This window comes from Melospiza melodia, chromosome 16, assembly GCF_035770615.1.
Source record: "Melospiza melodia melodia isolate bMelMel2 chromosome 16, bMelMel2.pri, whole genome shotgun sequence".
NCBI classification, from domain to species: Eukaryota; Metazoa; Chordata; class Aves; order Passeriformes; family Passerellidae; genus Melospiza; species Melospiza melodia.
This window is the reverse complement of record NC_086209.1, coordinates 20,479,957-20,499,687: the sequence shown is the minus strand read 5'-3', so window position 1 is coordinate 20,499,687 and position 19,731 is coordinate 20,479,957. Positions and strand designations below refer to the sequence as shown.

The 19,731-nt window shown below is 40.9% G+C and overlaps 1 protein-coding gene and 1 non-coding gene across 6 annotated transcripts; both read right to left on the bottom strand.

Annotated features, from left to right (window-relative positions):
- Positions 1-504: 504 nt before the first annotated feature.
- On the bottom strand, positions 505-15,927 carry RBMX (RNA binding motif protein X-linked). Of its 5 annotated transcripts, none has more exons than XM_063170875.1 (11): positions 15,818-15,927; positions 14,455-14,584; positions 14,136-14,242; positions 8,564-8,735; positions 7,377-7,493; positions 6,911-7,025; positions 6,669-6,794; positions 6,489-6,592; positions 4,746-5,984; positions 3,760-3,846; positions 505-1,423 (listed from the first exon to the last, which is right to left on the bottom strand). In XM_063170875.1, exons 2-9 carry the CDS (start codon positions 14,561-14,563, stop codon positions 5,677-5,679), a joined length of 1,158 nt encoding a protein of 385 aa, XP_063026945.1. In that variant the 5' UTR covers positions 14,564-14,584; positions 15,818-15,927; the 3' UTR covers positions 505-1,423; positions 3,760-3,846; positions 4,746-5,676. The 5 variants fall into 5 exon arrangements, with proteins under 5 accessions (XP_063026945.1, XP_063026949.1, XP_063026946.1 ...); XM_063170879.1 differs by having other exon boundaries at positions 6,489-6,577; XM_063170876.1 differs by having other exon boundaries at positions 14,455-14,581; positions 15,818-15,912.
- On the bottom strand, positions 14,316-14,387 carry LOC134425955 (small nucleolar RNA SNORD61). Its single transcript, XR_010029823.1, has one exon. It is a non-coding gene; the product is annotated as a small nucleolar RNA SNORD61 (small nucleolar RNA).
- Positions 15,928-19,731: the final 3,804 nt, after the last annotated feature.

Sequence of the window (19,731 nt, the reverse complement as noted above, 5' to 3'; positions counted from 1 at the left end):
GATGAGCAGTCACATATTCAGAAACCATTTTTGAGTGGTTCTTTTCAAAGTCACACACGATTAAGTGATTCACTTTTTTTTCCAGCAGAGGGAAAATACCACAAGGAACAGCACTGAAGTATTTGTCTGCTGCAGAATCTACTGATACATTTCAACTGGTGGCTTTCAATGAAAAGTTTGACTCTCTGCATGAGCTAATACTGTAGATCAGGGTACATTCTCATTAAGTAGGATTTTAGGCAGGAACTGATCATACAGTAGCTGCCATTTTGGCATTACACTTTAGGAAGAACGATCCAGTTCAGCCTGAACAGCAGCGCTCAACACTAAGCTAATGCTGAAAATAGTACAGAATGTTACTCCTTCTTGCAGAAGGGATACTGAGATCACTTTGTAACAATAAACTCCCAAGATGTAACACTAGTATTCTTGAACACCATCCAAGTGTGTCCAAGAAGAATATGTTTTTCTTTTAAATAAGACAATAAAACCCCAAACCCATAATTCTTGTTAACAGTAAATTTATTTGCCCTGGGAAATAATGCAATTCTACCAATCTGCTACACAGATTTACTCCTAGAATCTGCAGCCCCTAACTGAGATTTCAAGTGATGTCCTCATCCCAAACATAAAGTTGTAAATCTCTAGACAAGGTATGCATGCTTTTTCTTCTTCAGTCACTCATGAGCTGAGGATTGTTTAAATGAGATCAGTTTGTCTATCAGAAGTCAGTATTATTTTATATTTTATTATCCATTATTGTTTATGAGTTTTCTACATGAAATACCAATGCCTGAGGATTCCTCTCACATACATTGGCCCATCAACATGTATGTAAGAGAAAAATGCATCAAAATCAAGACAAAGTTTTGAAGGAAGCACCAATATGTCCAGTGTACATCGAGGAACACTAATTATTCTGGCCATTCATCACTAACATTGTCTCAGCACAGCAATATTCCCTTGCTCTCATCCAGAAGGTTGGGACAAAACTGTTAATGTAATATAGCAGAACTTTCCGTAGTTTCTTGGTGAAGTCCTCTGTATTCAAGTACACTAAGACTTACTTCTGTGTAACTTGCTCTTTTTACCAGCATAAATGGCAAGCATACGTGTAAAAGGCAACCAAAGTATTTTGCTGCTGTAGGATGTGTGTGCAATGAGCAATGAACCAGCTCACTCTGGACTGTTGGAAGGTGCAAGCTATGGCAGACAGCAGTTGGCTTCCACCATAAATTTTATGTACGTCCAAGATATTGGTAATGCTACTTTCAAAGGCAACTCCAGAATGCTTACACATTCCTCTAGAAAATGGTGGGCAACACTACACTCAAAAGCCAGGCTGTATCAGTTGTGATTTGTTATCCTTTGATTCTCCAATGCACATCCACTGCTGCACTGCCACCTTCACCTTTCACTGTAACTGGAAAAAGGAAATGCAAGTTAGTACCCTCTCAGAAGCCAACAGACAAAAATGCTAGATTATCTTTGAATTCATTTTATATATACAGTTAATACATTTCGATTGTATTTGATCTGTTCCAACAGTATGAAAGTACATCAGTAGCTAACTACAATAATCAGAATGCCCCGAGGACAACTTGTATTAATGCATACTGCTTGTATAAGACTGTCTCCAGGGCAGGTACTAAGTACCTGGGAGAATTCCCCTTTCAAATTCCACCAGCTCTTGATAACCTCAGCATGCTACTCAGGAGTTCTGTAATACACTGGTATACGTACTGGTATTAATCTGTAAGTAATAATGTGCTATAAATAAAATCAAACTTGTAATCAAGGGAAGGTATACAGCTGGCAATTCCATTTACACCCTGATTTTCCACAAGGCTATTATTACCTTCCTTGCCACAAGATCTATTTACTGCTCCCTTAACATTGGTACCATGCCTGCTAAGAATCTGGAAACATTTAGAAGCTGAAGACAAGGCTGATGGAGTGTGCTTTTGTCTCCAATACCAGTATTTATTACAACATGGTCACAACAGATTTACTAAACTGAAAAAAAACCCACTTTTTTTTTTTACAAAGGGAAGCTTTTTCACTTGTCAAGAATAATTAAGCTTCAGCTTTCCAGCTAACAGAGAGAACTGAGGTGCATATACATGAAGTTTAAAACACTCTGACAGAGGCTGTATGATGATTTGTCAGTATCTTTTAAAGGCTCTTAGAACGCTGCATTAAAGACAGCATTTCATCTCTTCATTAGAGAATTTAAGACCTCCATCGGGGTCAAACTATAAATTTAAAAACTGACTCCTTGTGGTTTTTTGCAGGTGGTTGGGGAAATAAAGGGGAAACGCTACTTTTAGACCTATTTCCCTAATCCACTTTAGTGGCACACTAGTGACATCAATGATTTTTGAATGAAAAAGGTTCCATTTTCTTAACCTTTAGAAACACCTATTGTGAAGGGTCCTTTCAATAAGACTCTAATTTAAATATTTCAACACCCACATCTTAAAAGGAAAACAAAGAAAAGGACAGCATTTGCTGGTTGAAATTTTATCAAGCATCAGAAAAATAAAAAGCTAATAGGGCAGTAGCTTCTGTTTTACTTAACTACATGCATCCCCTGAACAGAAAACACTCGTGATGATTCTGTATTTTATCTGAAACACATTCCAGTACCCTGAAACAAAGCATATTTTTCCTTTATTATCAAGGTAAGGTCAGCAATTTATCAGGAGTATTTATAAAACATTATTAATCTTCTGACATCTTCTGACAAGGGCATTGCACATTTACTGACACTCTATAGGGAGAATGAATCGTAGCCCAACTGAGGCTACAAACATCATGCAGTATACAACAGAATCTATCCTTACCACAAGATAGAATCTCCCTGGTAACAGTGACCAGCTATCACGTAGACTAACTATACAAACTACAGCTTTTTTACCATTTTAAAGTTGGCTCTTGAATGTAGAACCTAAGCAAAAAAAAATGTCCCTACATTTACAGACTCAATAAATAATTACATAAGGCAGTACACATGCCTCTTTACATAAATGCTTCTCTCGGAAAACGTAGTTGTCATTTTCCTTTAATCTGTACTAGATTTTGTCAAATTCTGCACACACTCTAAGTTACTTCCATTTTTTTACTAGCAATTATTTAGTAGAGAAATTTTATTTTCCAGAAAGCTAGATTAACATGACAGCCATTACTTTTTTTCTTCTGAGTTTTCAGAGAAATAGGAGCAAGTCACACTTTCACATAAAATTAAGACTGCTGCTCTTCAATCTTCTTGAAAAATTATTTTAATAGGGTAGGATTTAGAGCCAAGAAACACAGCTGTTCTACAGTCTCAAACCATTCTGGAGGCACCTGAAGTCTGCAGCTTAATCCCAGGACCTCTACAGAGATCAATTCCTAATCCAAGATTATACTCACTAAAATTGTTAATCCTGCACATTTAACAGGATTAAATTAAATGTCAATACTAACATTTATTATTACAACTCTGATTTTTAAGGTCTGCTCTTATAAAAACTCATGCTCAGCACTTTCTGCCACATGACTTTTCTTTAGCTGTACTCAAATTGGCCGTTTTTGCAGACAAGTAGTGTCTTGCTGCCATTCCCAAACTAGCTGGTTTATAAAGCCTTCTTAAGCCTCCTCCTCCAAAACTTAAACAGAAGTCAAAACAACACTTAGCCATGAAGAACATCCATTCAAACCTACGAACGCAATGACCAGGGAACATCCTTGCAGCTATTACACTGGTTTAATATTTACCTTATGTATTGGTACAGGCACCACTCATATCTGCTGTCAACAGATGAACCAGCACTATTTCAGTGGTATCTTCTAGAAGTTATCCCCCTGCAATTAAGAGAAGATACAACAAATTGAGAAAAATGTTTTACAGCACAAGCTAACCTACAGTAATTGCCCCCATCTCAAAACAATAGCACAAGTTTTTTTTGCAGATTATTCAGTTGTAAGTTTTTACTACTTCTTTAAATGGTGGAGGATTCACTCACTGGCTTTGAATGAACTGGAATGGCTTAGAGAAAGGTTGTGTGGCTTATGGATTCTCATTCCTTTTCAATGGTGCACTGCCATGTTAAATCCATAAGTTGAACAACAAAATTTACTGAGGACTAAACAGTAGTACAAAGGTTTTGGGTTTGTGGTTTGGTTTTTTAGTTGGAGGTCTTCATGTTTACTCTATTCAAGGCTCTTTTCAACTTCATGGCTTCACCCAACTTATAACAACTTGCCACAGACTCTGCCACATGCATCCCTGGGTATCCCTGCAACGCAGCATCAAACTAAACAGAGTTAGGCATCTAATTAAACATCAAGTCTGCATTTCTTGCTTCCAACTCCCAATAGTTGAGCTGATATGTCTCAACCTAAACCAATTCCTAACTTCACAAGGTTTAAATTTTGTTAATATGCTGCATATGCAGCCTTTTTAAGCATCTTCACTGAAGGATACTGGTCACAAAATATTCCCTCCCCGTGCTACATAGCAATACTGTGTCTACAGTGAGCTGGATTACAGCTTTAGTTTCAAAACTGGTGCCACAAATGCTTTTATCCAAGGATTGTTGAATTTGGAGAATTTCTAATGTATTGGGGAATTTATTTTCCTTTTTTTCTTTAATCTATACAGCACTTCCATTGCCATTACATGCAGCTTGTCTTACTGTACTAGAAGAAGTTAACTTGTTTCAATTTTGACTTAGACTGAAAAACTAGTTTGCTTTGCTTACCATCTTTGCTGTTTCACAGGCATTTGATGCTCTTAATCAGCTGTGGAATGCTGAAAGATTCACTTATTTTAGGAAGCCATAAGCCTTTCAGAAGTTGGAGAGAAAGACTTCTTTGCTTATCTTATTTTCTCCTTTGGAATCAAAGATGTTCCTTTAAAAGTGAAACACTACAGAGTTGCAAAAATTTGAAACAGTGTGAGTAAGCATCGATTTGCAGCTTCTTTGATGGAATTGGTCAATGGTTTGCAGATTGTTGTTTTTTTAACAGTATTTTGTAGCTGACTTACACGAACATGATTTTTTTTGCAGGGGAGATCTTTTTAAACTCCCCATGAAACAGTAGGAAGGCAGAATATAGTATTATCCACTTGCTTTTCTGGCTTAAGTGAATGAAATCCTCTATTTCTCTTAACACAAGGATCTGAAGGCATTTTGTACTGGGAATACTGTGACTTCAAATTCTAGGCATAACTGAGCTTTATGTGGAATCATCCCCACCACCCTCCAAATCACAAGCTATACTTTCAGAATGAGATGCTGAACATGTAGAGCAATCCATCTCCATGTTAGATGGTTGGATGTTGTGCGGAAGATCTTAAGAACAGCTTGTTCCATTCATGACGAAAATCAGATGGAAGTGTGGCATTTCAGGGAAACTTTACTTTGAAAATTACAACACTAGTACACAGCTCAAGCTTATACATTTAACATCTGCTTTCTGAAAGAAATGTTAACAATTTTGAAATGATATTAAACATTGTTTCAACTTTTCTCACAAAAGCATAAAAGTCATGGAGGGAAAAACTTAACAGGCAACAATAAAAAAAGGTTAAAAACAACTTTTCTTTTTAGTAGTCCTCTGGTAGTAAAGATAGAACAGCTTCCACATTTGAGAAATAATCTGTCTTGGTCCAAAAGTTTAAGAGTGTTTTTAGTATCTGCTTCTGCCTCCACCTCTATCGGATCTGCTTCCACCACGGCCACCACCTCTGGGCGCCCCGCGGCTTGAACTACTGTAAGAATCCCGAGGAGGTGGATAGCCCCTTTCCATGGATGGGGGAAGACCCCTGTCTTGTCTTCCGACACGATCACGGCCACTTGAGTAGACATCACTTCTGCTGCTTGAGTAACTTTCTCTGCTTCCATATCCATCTCGTGTGCTGCCGTAATCATCATAGCGACTGCTTCCACCATATGATGGCGGGGGCCCTCGAGCAGGTGGAGCACTACGTGAGTTACCTGCAGGGTCAACGGTCAGGTAATATGGCAACACCATAAGTTATATAGAACAATTTCAAATCTGAATTTACAGAATTGATGTATTAAAATGTTTACTGCTACTCTTTTTATATGTATTGAGATGGTCTTAATATAATCTGCCACTCTAATGGTATTTTAAGTGGGGATTGCATATCAGGCAGTGAGTGGATTTAGAGATTTTGAAGGAATGAAGACGGTGTTTGTTTATTCAGGCAGGCTCTTTAACTGGATATTCCAGTACAGCTTGTTATTTTAGAGAAGAAATTCAGCCATATTTTCCAGAGACAGCTGTCATTCTGAACTGTAGACTTTGCTTCTTTAGCTTACAGCTTATTAAAAAGACGATCAAATGATAACCAACAACTGCACTTTCACTGTAGGGGAAAAAAATTGTGCCACTTCCCCCTAAAACACAAGCAACCTAGTCAAAGTCAGATGTTATGACATCTGTACGTTTATATGATCCTCAAAATGGATTCTTACCGTAACTCTCATAGGAATCTCTGTAGGAGCCTCCACTTGGATGATCCGAGTAGTCTCTGTCACGTCCACCACCGTATCCATCACGATCGCTATAGGAGGAAAGACTACTAAGACTTAGTACAAATCACTAACATTACAGCAAAAATAAAGTGACAGGGAGAAAACTCCAACAGTAGGTACCTATATCCCCTGGAGGGGTATTCATCACGTGAACTGGAATGACCATAATCACGATATGCGTAGTCTCGTGGAGGTGGTGCGTAGTCCCTGGTATCCCTGGAACTGGGATAATCTCTGCTTGAATAACTACAAAGAACAAAAACTGAGATGTTAGCCACATGTTCTACCACAGAAGGTCTGGAATCAATATCCTTCTCCAAACAAAAACCAGTTCACTAAAATAAAACAGTAGAAGAATTTACCCATCTTTAGTGCTGTAGCCATCATCCCTTGGAGACATGTACACATCTCTCCGTGATGGCATTGGCTCTCTGCGTGGAGGACCACCGTAACCATCTCTTCCACGTGACACAGGAGCTTCAAAGAAACAGTCCGTTTAATTAGCATTTAGCCATGCAGAATATTCAAGGCAAATGCTAACAAATAGCTTAAAGCAATTTAATAATATCTCCAGAGCCTACATTTAGAACACTTTACATTTCTGCTTGTACAATTTTAAAGCGGCACTAGACAAAACATATTCAAATTGCACCAAATTGTTCCCAACAGCTACAAAATTATACTGGTCTGAAAGGAACCAAAGGTTGGAGGAACAGTACATCATCCCACAGCAAACTGAAGTCCGAATCAATGATTTGCACCAGTTCCTAAGGGAAGACTAAGGTTCTAGAGCTGACCAAGCAATTAATTTAGTCAGGAAGTCCTCACCTCTTCCTCCCATGCTACTGCTACGCACTGGTCCTGAAGGTGCAGATCTTTTAGGTGGAGGGCCTCCACTTCGTGGAGGTGGACCCCTCTTCATGGGAAGTGGCCCTCGAGAAGACCCTAGAAGGAGAAGCCACGAACCAATTATTATTTCTGTGATACTCACCTGCATTTTCTTAAAGCCTGAACTACGACAACCTAAAGGTGCCATTATTACCACTACATGATCAACAGTAAACATCTAAAACTAGTCCTCTCCTGTCTAAACCTCTAAAACTAGACCTTCTCCTGTTTTCTAGCCACTTTAAATGCTACTGGCAGAATTGAGAGCCAAACTTCCCACAGCCTAAATTCCTGTCAAGAACTGTCTTTTAGAACTTTTCCGAAAGCTACAGGGTGTGACACAAAGGAAAAAGACAGCTGATACCTGTAATCAGTCACAGCTTAAATGCTTAACAAGTTACTGTTCTCAGAAGAGCTACTTGGGGGGGGAAGTACTAGAGAAGAGCCTACAGAGAGGGAACAGAGGCACTACTACCGAGTTTGCAGAACCTACTACGCAGACTCTTCAAGACAGAAGTTTCACTATTTCCAGGGTTTTTTTTTCCTGTCTTACAGCTTTTACTGTTACACCTCAGGTACTGTTTGCTACTTAAGTGAGTTTTGTTTTGATACTGAAAAGTCTGAATAAATAGCTGTATCTTAATGAATATCCAGTATCAAGTAATGTACTTTAGAATGCTTCAACTTAACAAAAAAGGTTTAGCTGCCCTCTCACTCTGATCTGGAAGGATCAGCCCTACAATTTTCTCAGTTTAGACCTCTTGCTATAAAGAATGAAAGGCAGTTCCCTTTCCCTGGTGGTAGCGAATCACTTTTTCAACTTGAATACCAGAAAGCTTCCTTTCTCACGTGCAAGGCAGGAGTTCTGCTTTTCTTTCATAGGCAAAAGTCAAGTGGAGTGTTAGTTGTAGAAGGGAATCTTCACATCTGAAAGCCTTTTCTTAAGGTGTACTTGCCTAATCAAAACTTTGACTAAACTGCCGAGATCGTATTTCATCATTTTAATAAAGAACAAGGAGTGCACTATTCAGGTGTTTGACTTTTTTTTTCCAGTAGGATTATTGTCATCTTCCAATGGGATTGGTCTTGTGTTGTCGAAGTGTATAATGAGAGAGGTCAATACATACCCAAGTGACTCCCTCTTGAAGGTGGTCCTCTCGCGCCACTTCCGCCTCTTGCGCCTCTAAGGCCCCTGGGAGGACCTCTGCTTCGGGGAGGGGGTGGTGGCCCACGCCTACCACCACTTTCAAAGGATGGCTTGGTTGCTTGTTCCACTTTAATTGCCTTCCCATCTAATGACTAAAGAAGAAGCTGCTTTACTTACTGCTCAGTCATGTTTGTATTTCTTAAATCAAGCCCCTCTTGCTTCACTATTTATAGGGCTTCCATTTTATAAGTTAGAGCAATTCTAGAACTGATTTCAGTCTTCAGTATTAGTCCCCAAGTACTCAGCAGCATGTTGGGCCTAATTTCAATTTCTACAGTACTTCATTCTTGTGGTATTGATGGCAAAAAACCCACAGAGCAGCATCAGAAAGGCCTTTCAGTGAAAACACAAGTGTCCAATGATTACGGCAGCCCCACGTCATTTATTCTGTAAATGAAACATGATATATGATCTACAATTTACTTTCAATTGCCATGTACTTTTGTACCAAACTAGGAGTGCACCTGTAGTTAAAAGATTAAGCTGAAGGTAACTTAGCTTCAGTCGGAATTTCTGGCAATGGGGAGGCCGTTTAGCACATTTTCTTGACGTCCTGATAAAACGGTGATCACTGAAGTATTTAGAAGCAATTTCAGCATCTACACAGCAGACTGAGTAAGCCAATTCACCTCTTTTTTCTAGTGTTTCAAGATGGGTTTTCAATCAAGGTGACTGTCACAATTTACTCTATTACTTGCTTTTCCACAGGGAAGGTGCTTTGTGGTTGGGGTATTTTTGTTTGTGGGTTCTGTTGCATGGTTGTATTTTTTTTTTGTGGTATGAAAAAAGTAGAAGTTTTTGCTGGAATACAGATCTGCAATACCAGGAACTCTGCAGCCAATATACCTCAAACGTGAGCAGGTACTAACAAGCTCAGTAATACAACCTAGTTAATCAAATTTCTGGATGATCTTTAAATGCCACATGTTTGGCTATTATAGCACAATCAAGACCACAAGCCCTGCTAAAATTAGGTTATTCCATGCCTATCCTGGCAAACATGATTTATTTGCCTTTTTTAGCAGTTAAATATTTAACTGCCATGACAATTAATTATCGGGCAGAAAGTGTTGTTCATTGCACTTCTTTGCTGCAATAAATGAACGAATTTAACTGCTAGACTGCTAGTAATGTCTTTATCTACACTATTAATAGTATTTTATAGAAGCACTGAATATTTTTTGCTCTCTGCCAAATCCTAGCTCTCTGAAAATTCACTGTAATGGTGGATGTACTTTGCCAGCTCAGAGTTGTAGTGATTGTTTGAAAACCTGAGTGTGCATACACAGGTTCAACTTAATCCACTGTGAGGGAAAAAAAGTAAGAAATACCAGCAAAATCATATTGGTCTTGGCTTTGACTTAGTGCAATATTTTACTTATGGAAGGTTTCCCAAAAAGCCTTTTGGCATGACAAACTGAAATATCCACTCTAATGACTGGAACTTCTCAGTTTGCATCATATGATTTGCCATTGCAATTAATCCTCAAGTTTCATCCTTCTCAAGCATGAACAGAGCTTGAAGCCTTAAGCTTTGCTATGGCCACTGCTGTCCTTCATTTCATGGATAGTCTTGACAGCTTGTTTTAAGTTTAGAAAGCAAACACTGTCCCCTTCTGCAAGCATGGGTTTTGAAAACCTGGATGCTAGGTTTAAATTCTATCATTTCTGTTAGGTAGGAGGCACAGTTTTCCTTGTAATTTCTCCTCCTATTTTCTTCTGCCTTGCACTTAAGCATCTTACCTTGGCAAAAGATTGTTTCTTTGCACACTGCTTTACAGAAATAGTCTTAAGAGGTCCAGAAAGACCTTTCACTAGATACAAGAATGTATTTTTTGCTAACGAGAAAATATTTGTTGAAGTTAGTCCTATTTCAAAGCAGAGGGGACATTTTATGGTTTCTTAGCTCAAAGAAAGGTCTTACCTCACCAAGCATAAAAGTCACACAACCCATCTCAAAATAAGGAAGTTTTTTCAATGAGCTCAAAGCACAAGCTGTCAACATGAACACTCAGTAGCTTATTTTTATAACCTTGATTTTGAGTGTTATAGAAGCATTTTTAATATGATATGAGCACCAGAAAGTAAAGTCACTTTGGTGCTAAAAAGCATGGAAATAATTTAAGCTACAAGTAATTTAGGACAGTAATAGTTTGGCAATCAAAGTCTCCTATGTGTGAAATGAATAATCTGTACATATTTGTAACGTGAGACAGGGAATTTCAACCAAACACAATTAGAGAACTATCCTGCAAACTGTTCCACATTTCAACAGAAAAGATTAATGAAATTTGCTTAATTTTGGGAGTGGGGCAAGAAATCAAGTATTTCAAAGAAACTGTTACAATAACTCGCATGAAGCTGGTCCTAGCACCGCACAGGGCTTTCCTCTTCAATGGATCACTTCGCTGCTGATGCTGCAATGACTCCATTTCTCCATGTTCCTCGATGGCACGTTAAGTGAGTTATATTTTGCCATATATATCCAAGAAATGAAGATCCATTTCTCAAGAGGTCAAGCTTCTGTACATTGTATCACTTCTTCCCAAAAGAACAGGAAGCACTTTCTGTCAATTAAACAATCTTCTATAGTGCTGAGTACAATTCATGCTGGAGGGATTGTAGCATCTGCTTCCGTCCTCTTAACACAGACCAGCTGGCTTGGCAGGTCTACACTGGAATAAAATCTTTGGTTTGTCCTGACCCTTTGCCTAAGGTTATATCCTCTCTTTAATTATCCATTTCATCTTAAAGATGCAGAATCAGAATGTCATGAGAACAGCCCACTGCACCAAACAACCATTACAGACTGAAAAGTATCCACATTTATGTCCAGGTAAGCATGTTCATTTTGTGGCATCAGGATGGAGACTTGACAGCCATGAATTAAGATTCTTCTTAAGGCTAGTAAGCTGCTATTAAGTACTTCTACATTTCTTTTGCACTGCTCAGACATCATAGCATTGATTGAATTTAGAAGACAAAGTAACTGAAGTGAAAAATCTCCATCCCAACTCTAAAATAATTATCTTGTGATCTCTTTCTGCAGGACAAACTGATCTTCAATGCTTCAACTAGTCTATGCTTGTCTCGGTATAGTGAAATATAGCCGTTCACATAATACCCCTCACCCAAACTGGTGCAAAACTCTGCATATATTTTCATAAACATTTGCAAAATAAAAATCAAATGCAAATTCATTCTTGCAGAATCTATTGGAGTCAGCCTCTTCTACTGGCTACAACTTCAAATTCCTTTGGGATGACAGAATGAGCAACAGACAGGCAATGCAGAACTCTTCCCCCAGCCAGACAGATCACCTAACTCCTTACAGACTGCTTGAACTGCAGTCTGCCCAGTGCTTCTGCTGCTGCTTCTCAGCAGAATTAGAATCTCAAGAATGCTCCAACCCATCTTTTCCAAATGGACAAAGAGACCTTCAAATTGTGATTTATGACAATTGCCTCTTCTCACACCAGGCTTTAAACACTGCTCTTCCCTCAGACCTTGAATGCAGAGTCTTTTTGGAATACAAGCAGTACCTGTTGTCCAGAAGGCTTCCTGAAGATGAGAAGGAGAGACCACCGCATGAATATCTTTCATATCCATGGTCAAAGCAAGTAGGACCAGAAGACATTCTAGAGCAAATCCCATCTGAGAATGTTCTTTTTATATACTATTTGCTGTTCCAATTTCAAAGCAGATGAAGGTACTTCTAGATTTATAGTGAAGACAAACCCACGAGAACGATGATCCACAAGGCCGTCCTTTCTAGCATTTCTTGCCAAAAACGCAGACTGTGCATTCCAGAACAAGTTGACATAACCTCAGCCACACACATTGTCTCATTTAGCTACTTTACCAAGCAGTATTGTCCCAAATATTTCCAATGTGACCAAACACGGGCCTCAACATTCAAGATGTAGAACAGCTGGTGATTATTTTCAGAGGGATTTTGATTTGCAAGCTGCACTCCACAAACACACAGATTAGTGACTGAATTCCTTTCAGTCTGACAATTGCCTATTGGTCCTTGAAATTACCTTATGTGAGGATTCAATGACCATTTCAGAGAAAATAAATTATTTAAGCACGGCAGTAAACAAGTCTTCAGAACTGTGGCAAACTAGACAGTGAAGAAATAAAATTCAATAAAAGGAGCACCCTGACAGATGTTTAGGCTGGTATAGAAAGAACGTCATCTGAATTTGCCACTCTCTGCCTTGACAAAACTACTAGCTTGCTTAAAAGGGAAGGAAGTCTTCTAAGAGAATAACCCTAATTGTGGTAAGATTGTCATAAAGCATCCAGAAACATCAGTCCATGGAGAAGAAAACCCACTATCCTTCTATAACACATACCCTGCTACAACACAAATAACAAGAGGTTTTACGACACTCTTGTGTTTATGAACACTACACAAAGCTCACTTTCTTATTCCTAAAGTTGTTTTACTTACTGACTGCAACAACTGGTATTTTTCTTTCACTTCAACTTCTTAAACAAGACAAACATACCAAAATCCCAAGTGCCAATCACAATCACTCGATGTTTCTTCACTTTACTTGAATGGCATCTCAAGAGACACTGCTTACAAAGCCAGTGCAGTGTGACCTAAACACAATCATTCACAGAATGCAGGGAAAACCAGAGTCTGCAATTCAAGAGACCTAAGATGGCTTTCCCTGCCTGAAGGGACAGCACCTTTATAAAGATAAGCAGTTGTTTACCAAAAAATTGCCAACTTACATCTACCTTTTCAAGCACGTGCCACAACAGATACAGATTACAGCAGCCTACAATTCTCTGACAAACTATCCTGGTATTATCTTGGAACCTGTGCTGCAAATGCCTATATTTTTATTTTTATAGACAATACATATCTTATTGCTCCTAAAGCTACACCCTTGCATTTTAGGGCATAAATGAACAAATTCGGTTGCTGGCTAACTGCAAAGCCATTGCACGTAAACTAGAAAGACGCCCCTCACACAGACCAAGCAGATCAATGATGCAAGGCCCAAATGCAGGAGATTATACTCAGAATACCAGATAGCTCATCAATGCTCCAGCACTCAAGGGAAATCACAGTTACCCATGTTAAAGGAACAATTAATAATTTTCAGGTAAGTCATTTCCCTGAAGTGTAATTTACACAGTACTGCATTCAAATATGATCAAAAAGGAAAATTAACCCAAAAATCATTATTGAAACATGCAAGAATGAAGAGCTGATTCCTCCATCACCGATTAAGGAACAGTAAGAAAAGAGAGCATAGCTGACTGCCAGCCAGACTTCCATTTTCTATTAGCAAATCCATGAACAGGAGAAACACGGAGACAGAGACATTTTGTCGACTTTAAAGTCACAACTTGTCTCCACGATCTTCTAATCCATGCTCTTTCCAACTTTTATTACCAGTTGATTTACCCCGAAGATTAATTGTCCTGGTCAGTAGCAACTGCAACGCATAAATGGTCTTAATTCCTACCTTTCCATTCATATCTCTGGCAGCATCTTTTGCATCTGCTGGACTCTCAAACGTGACGAATGCAAATCCTCTGGACTTGTTTGTTTCCCGATCTTTCATCAAAAGGACTGCAGAAACAAAGTCATATCAGCCTTCCCTGTAATTCCTGGTAAGGAACACTTAACCTTTATTTAACCTTTTAAGCTCAGAACTTCTTAGAGGACATGTAAGCACCATCATTTCAGATGATCAATGCCAAAAAGTCATCACAGCTATGTTGTTGTTGTTTGTTTTATACTATTGCTATCTTAAGAAAAGATAGCAATAGATATCTCTTTACCTTCAACAATGCGTCCATATTTGCCGAATACAGCCTCAAGGGCTTTTTCATTAGTCTCTGTGTTCAGGCCCCCAATGAACAGCTTCCCAGGACGATCTGCTTCAACCATTTTGATTCTGTGAATGACCTACTAAAAAGAATGAGGCCATTATTAACAAAATATCATACTGCAATAGTGACTTCATATAAATTACTTCTGTCCTCAAACGTGCAAGCAAATTTTCTTTAGAAAGATATTAGGTAAGAAATATGAGGTAAAAAAAAAAATCAAGTAATTACAATTTTTTGCAGTGGAAGCAACTCGAAGTAGTATTAACAGTTACTTCTTCACATTATATAATGTATTTAAGAGATATTAAATAGAAATTTGAATAGTGGAACAAAGGCACTGTTAAAATGAAGCAATATTGGTGAATGTGAAAACTCTTCCAGAAGTGCTGCTCCCTTTGTCCTGGACGTTTTAAGTAATTTGCTTAATATGTCAACGTAATACAAAATTGTTAACTCTTCAGAGCATCTTAGGTCAGTGTATTTAAATTAAGTTCATTCTTTGTATTATTTAAAGTACATGGAGCCTATGCTTAAGTCCTGGCCTACACAACTTGAGAGGCTGAACTGACACCAGACCACCACTGCAGTTCTACACAGCAATGCCACTGCTACAGTCGCGGGGGCGGGAGGGCTTAAAAAGAAAAAAGCCCAAGAGCCGAAGACAAAGCCAAACCCCCCGTGCCTGGCAGGCCGCCCGGCGCCTGCGGACAAGCGCTGCCCGCGTGTCTCCAGCGCGATGGCGGGAAGGCCCGCGCCAGCTCCGGCACTCGCGGGAGCGCGGACAAAGCACCCCCGAGGGAGCCGCGGCGAGGCCGAGCCGGGCCGCACGGGGCGAGGGTTCAGCCGCGCTCCGGGCACGGTGAGCACGGGGGGCGTCGGACCCTCCGCGGGCTCAGGCACCGCCACAAAATGGCGGCCACCTCTGGCAGCGGCTCCGCTCCGGCCCCGCGCCGGCGGCCTCCTCGGCACTCACCCACCACGCGACTCAAGCCCGTCCGCACACATCGCCGCGGCGCGCCCGCCATGCCTCCTTCGCCCTCCCCCGGGATGCTCAAGAACCCCCGCACATAAAATCGCGGACACCGCGCCTCACACAGCCAGGACCCTCCTCGCCCCACCGCAACGGCGGGGGTCCCGCCGTCTTAACCGGAGCCGGGCAGGGAAGGATTGCGGGCCGGGCCCGGCTCCGCCGTGCCTCTGTTCCGCCGCGAGCAGCGCGCCACGCGGCCCGCGCCCCACGGACCTTTCGCCGCGGGTCTCCGCAGCGTCCTGCGGTGCCGCCCGCAGAGCCCTAGCCCGCAGCAGCGCTCACCTCCGCCCGCGCCGATCTGCAACTGCGCAATGGGGGCGAACAAAGGCGCTGCGGGCCTTTATAGCTTTACGTCACCTGCCGGACGGAGCCCCGGATGCGGCGGCACCGGCAGCGCCCAGCCCGGTAGGAGGCTCCCGAGACCGCCCGGGGCCGGTGCGAGGCTCCCGTCGCGGCCGAGGGACAACGGGGCCCGGATGGGACGGGGCCACAGGGGCGAGGAGTCCCGTCCTGCCAGGAGCGGGGAGCGGGCCGCGGGCCGCGAGCGGCGGGAGAACAGCGGGAGTGCGCCGTGCGAAAGGAGGGATAGAGCTTTGTTTGCCGGCTGTGCCTCGTCCCGAAGGATTGAGGCCCCATGTGTAGTGCTGTGTCGTTCTGGACTCCTCAGCACGACAAAGGAGCTACTGGAGATAGTAATAATGATTAGATGTCTGGAGCGTCCCTCTTACGAGGAGGGACATGGAAGCTGGGGCTGTTCAAGAATGAGAGGGGATCTCACTAATGCATATAAAAATCCCAAAGCCAGATGCCATGGGATGGGGATGGTGCCAGAGTCTTTTCAGAGGTGCTTAGTGACAGGAGCAATGGTCATAAACTAAAATACTAGAAGTTCCAGCTCAACATGAGAAAGAACTTTGCATTGAGGGTAGCACAACCCTGGAACAGCTGCCCAGTGAGGTCATGGAGTCTCCCTCTCTTGAGACATTCCTGTGTCACCTGCTCCAGGTGACCCTGCCTTGTCAGGGGGATTGGACTGGATGATCTCCCAGAGGTCCCTTCCAATGCTAACTGATTTTGTGAAGCAGCAGATCTATCACTTCTTTGGAAGGAAAATCACAGTAGTATCAGTTGAACTTTCGAGTTTGCAGGAGCTTAACCCAGTTTGCTAAAGCAGCCTTAAAGGCATTTTTAATTAGTTTGATTAATAGATGTGTATGGCAGCACCCCTTCCTTGGAGAATAACAGCAAACCAAAACAAGTGTGATTTAAAATTAAACGTGTTGATGGCACAAAATTTTGCCATTTTTGTTCAACTAACTAAATTTGTTAATTATTTGTACTCAAAGTTCAACTGTGATTTTCTTTGGCAGGCTAAACCTGATAGTGGAAAAGTTAGGAAATCTGCTCATGCACAAATTGGCTAAACTTTCATTATTTGAACCTGAAGATTATCTAAATTTATATTAATCAGTTATCAAGGCCTATTTTCTTAGTGCCACCCAGTCTAACCACCATACAGTCTTTTAAGTTCTGCCTTGCAGTTCTTGCTAGCAGTTCTCCAGACCTTCATTCCTGGGAGATGCCACAGAGTCTATGGACTCTAAGGGCACTGCCCAGTGCTGTTAAAGTTATGCAGCTGCATAATTGCTACATTCTGATAAGAGAACATCAGACTCTCCTTATCTTCAGTTTTTCAGTCTGTCAGATACTGATATTTAGCTGCTGTTTGTGCTATGGGAAGCAGAAGGCAATGTTGCCTCAGAGAAGCTCACAGATGTTTCAAGAACACAAAAGAGGGGAGCTCTCAAACACTACTGTAAACTCCAGTATGTACTTGAAAATGTCACCTTACCAGTGTGGATGCTCAGAGTTTCTGGATGCTGTTACTGTGAAGGGGAAAAGGGAAAGATGACCTTTATAAGTAGGTGGAACAGCACTGCCTGTGATATCAATGCAGTTGCCAAAGAATGGCATTACCAGATACTCATCCAATTATCATATGAAGAAAAGCTTCAAATTCTAGTTTCAATACAAAACAATTTAAAGTTAGGGGCCTCCCTGGGATGGATAGTGAAAACTAAAGCAAATTGTTAGTCCTGTAAGAAATATGCTAAAAATGGCCTCCGTCAAGGTGGGGTCTCTGTGCTTCTCTGACCCATGGTGTATTTATTGACTGCCACACAACTGGAAAAATAAGCAAATGCAAACAAAAGCCTCTTTTTCTGTCACCTCTGATTTAAAGACTAAAATATTTAATTGATGACTCCAGGCTTCATTTTAGTAACATTTTGTTAACATGTACTGAACATGTGGTTAGGTGGGATTAGCATGAACATAATGACATTTGAAACAGCAATTGAACATAAATGCTGTAATTGTATCAGGGCCACCCATTGTTCTAAAAGGAATCTTCATGAGGCTTCTTATCAGAACTCAGTTGCATCTTCATTGCAAACTGGAATGGTATTTTACAGTCTCTCACTACATAGTGTATGTATGGTCTTGCTCCAAATTCAGTCAGATCTTTTCCTAGAGGAATAAAAGGTATAAAATTATTTGTCACTCTCTTGAATGAATCTCTGCATATTTAACAGTGTTGTTGAATTTACACTGCAAACTTGTTCATGCAAGTACTATGTACCATGCTCCATATTTTCATCAAACATATTGGCCTTTTACCAAGTTCATCATGCTTTGGTTTTAAACTGGATAAAAAGTTTAGTAGAGCTGAGGGATGGGGACTAATGAATACATAAATAATCTGAACCCAAAAGATTCATTCAGAATTAATAAAAAAGGGAATATTATTCACTCTAGATATGCAATCAAAAATTAATAACTGAAAAATGAGCATAATAATTTTATAACAAGGAGCAATTTTCTAGGCACTGTCAGTTGATGGGTGTTTATAGAAATTCAGGAATTTTCCTCTGTAAAACTCAGACTAGAGTAGATGAGAACAGCACAAAATAACTGTTTCTGGCATGAACTTTGTCAGCCATTTCTAAACTGGAACTCCTTAATGTGCTTCTCCCAAATCACCTATTTGGGATCTCATTTTGGCTCCTTTCAGTTGAGCCATACAAGGTGGATCATAAGTCCCTAAGACATAGCTGGACCTGCCTGAAATGACAACTCTAATTTCCAGGCTCAGCTGAAAAAACACGAGAATTCCTGTGCTCCCCCTTATTCTTTTTTCCTTTTGCCTGTTGCAGTTCTATGGTAAGGGCAATTCACTACATATTGATGAACTGGTTAAAATTAATGGAGGTGGATGTTTTGCAGGGCAATACAAATGTAGTGTCACTGTCCAGAAATGTGAGTGGCAACAGCTTGTCAAAATGGAAAATACAGAGAGATCAAGGTGTTTGCTACTCAATGATACTTTCTGTATCATTGACCGGAATGCCTTTAGCACAATGTCTCAGACAGCTGTGAGTACCCATCTTGCTATGGTCGCACAGAGCTTGCAGCCATCACTTGCACTTACCCTGCTCCTCAGGCATGTTTTGCAGCTGTCCTGGAGCACTGCTCCTGCCATCGCCACCTAAACAGCTGATACTGGAGCCTGGCATCATGTTTGTGGTGACCGTGTTGTACCAAGAGGCCATGTTGTGGCTGCAAACATTACAGGCTACATCAAAAAAAACACCAAATATAATTCTTCCAGATTGCTATATGAAAACTTGGATTTCCACCCCTAATTTCTGAGCTGGTAATATCTTACTTAAGCCTTTCTCACTTAGTCTCTACAACTCCCTGAAAGGAGGATGTAGCCAGGTGAAGATCTGGCTGCTCTCAGGTAACAAGTGACAGGATGAGAGGACTCGAGTCTTCAGGGGGAGGTTTAGGTTGGACATAGCAGGAATTTCTTCACAAAAAGGGTACTTAGACATTGGAATGGGCTGCCCAGGGAGGTGGTGTAATCACTGTCCCTGGGAGTATTTAGAAAGACTGGATATAGTACCCAGTGCCGTGGTGTGGTTAACGTGGTGGTGTTCAGTCCTGTGTTAAATTCGATGATCTGAGGTATTTTCCAACCGAACTGATTCTGTGCTTTTTGCTGGGGGCTAAAACTTGAAAAGAGATTCTGGTATCATAGAATCCTAGAATAGTCTGGGTTGGAAGGGACATTCAAAATCATCTGATTTCACTACCCCTACCCTGCTCGCCATGGGCAGGGACACCTTCCCCTA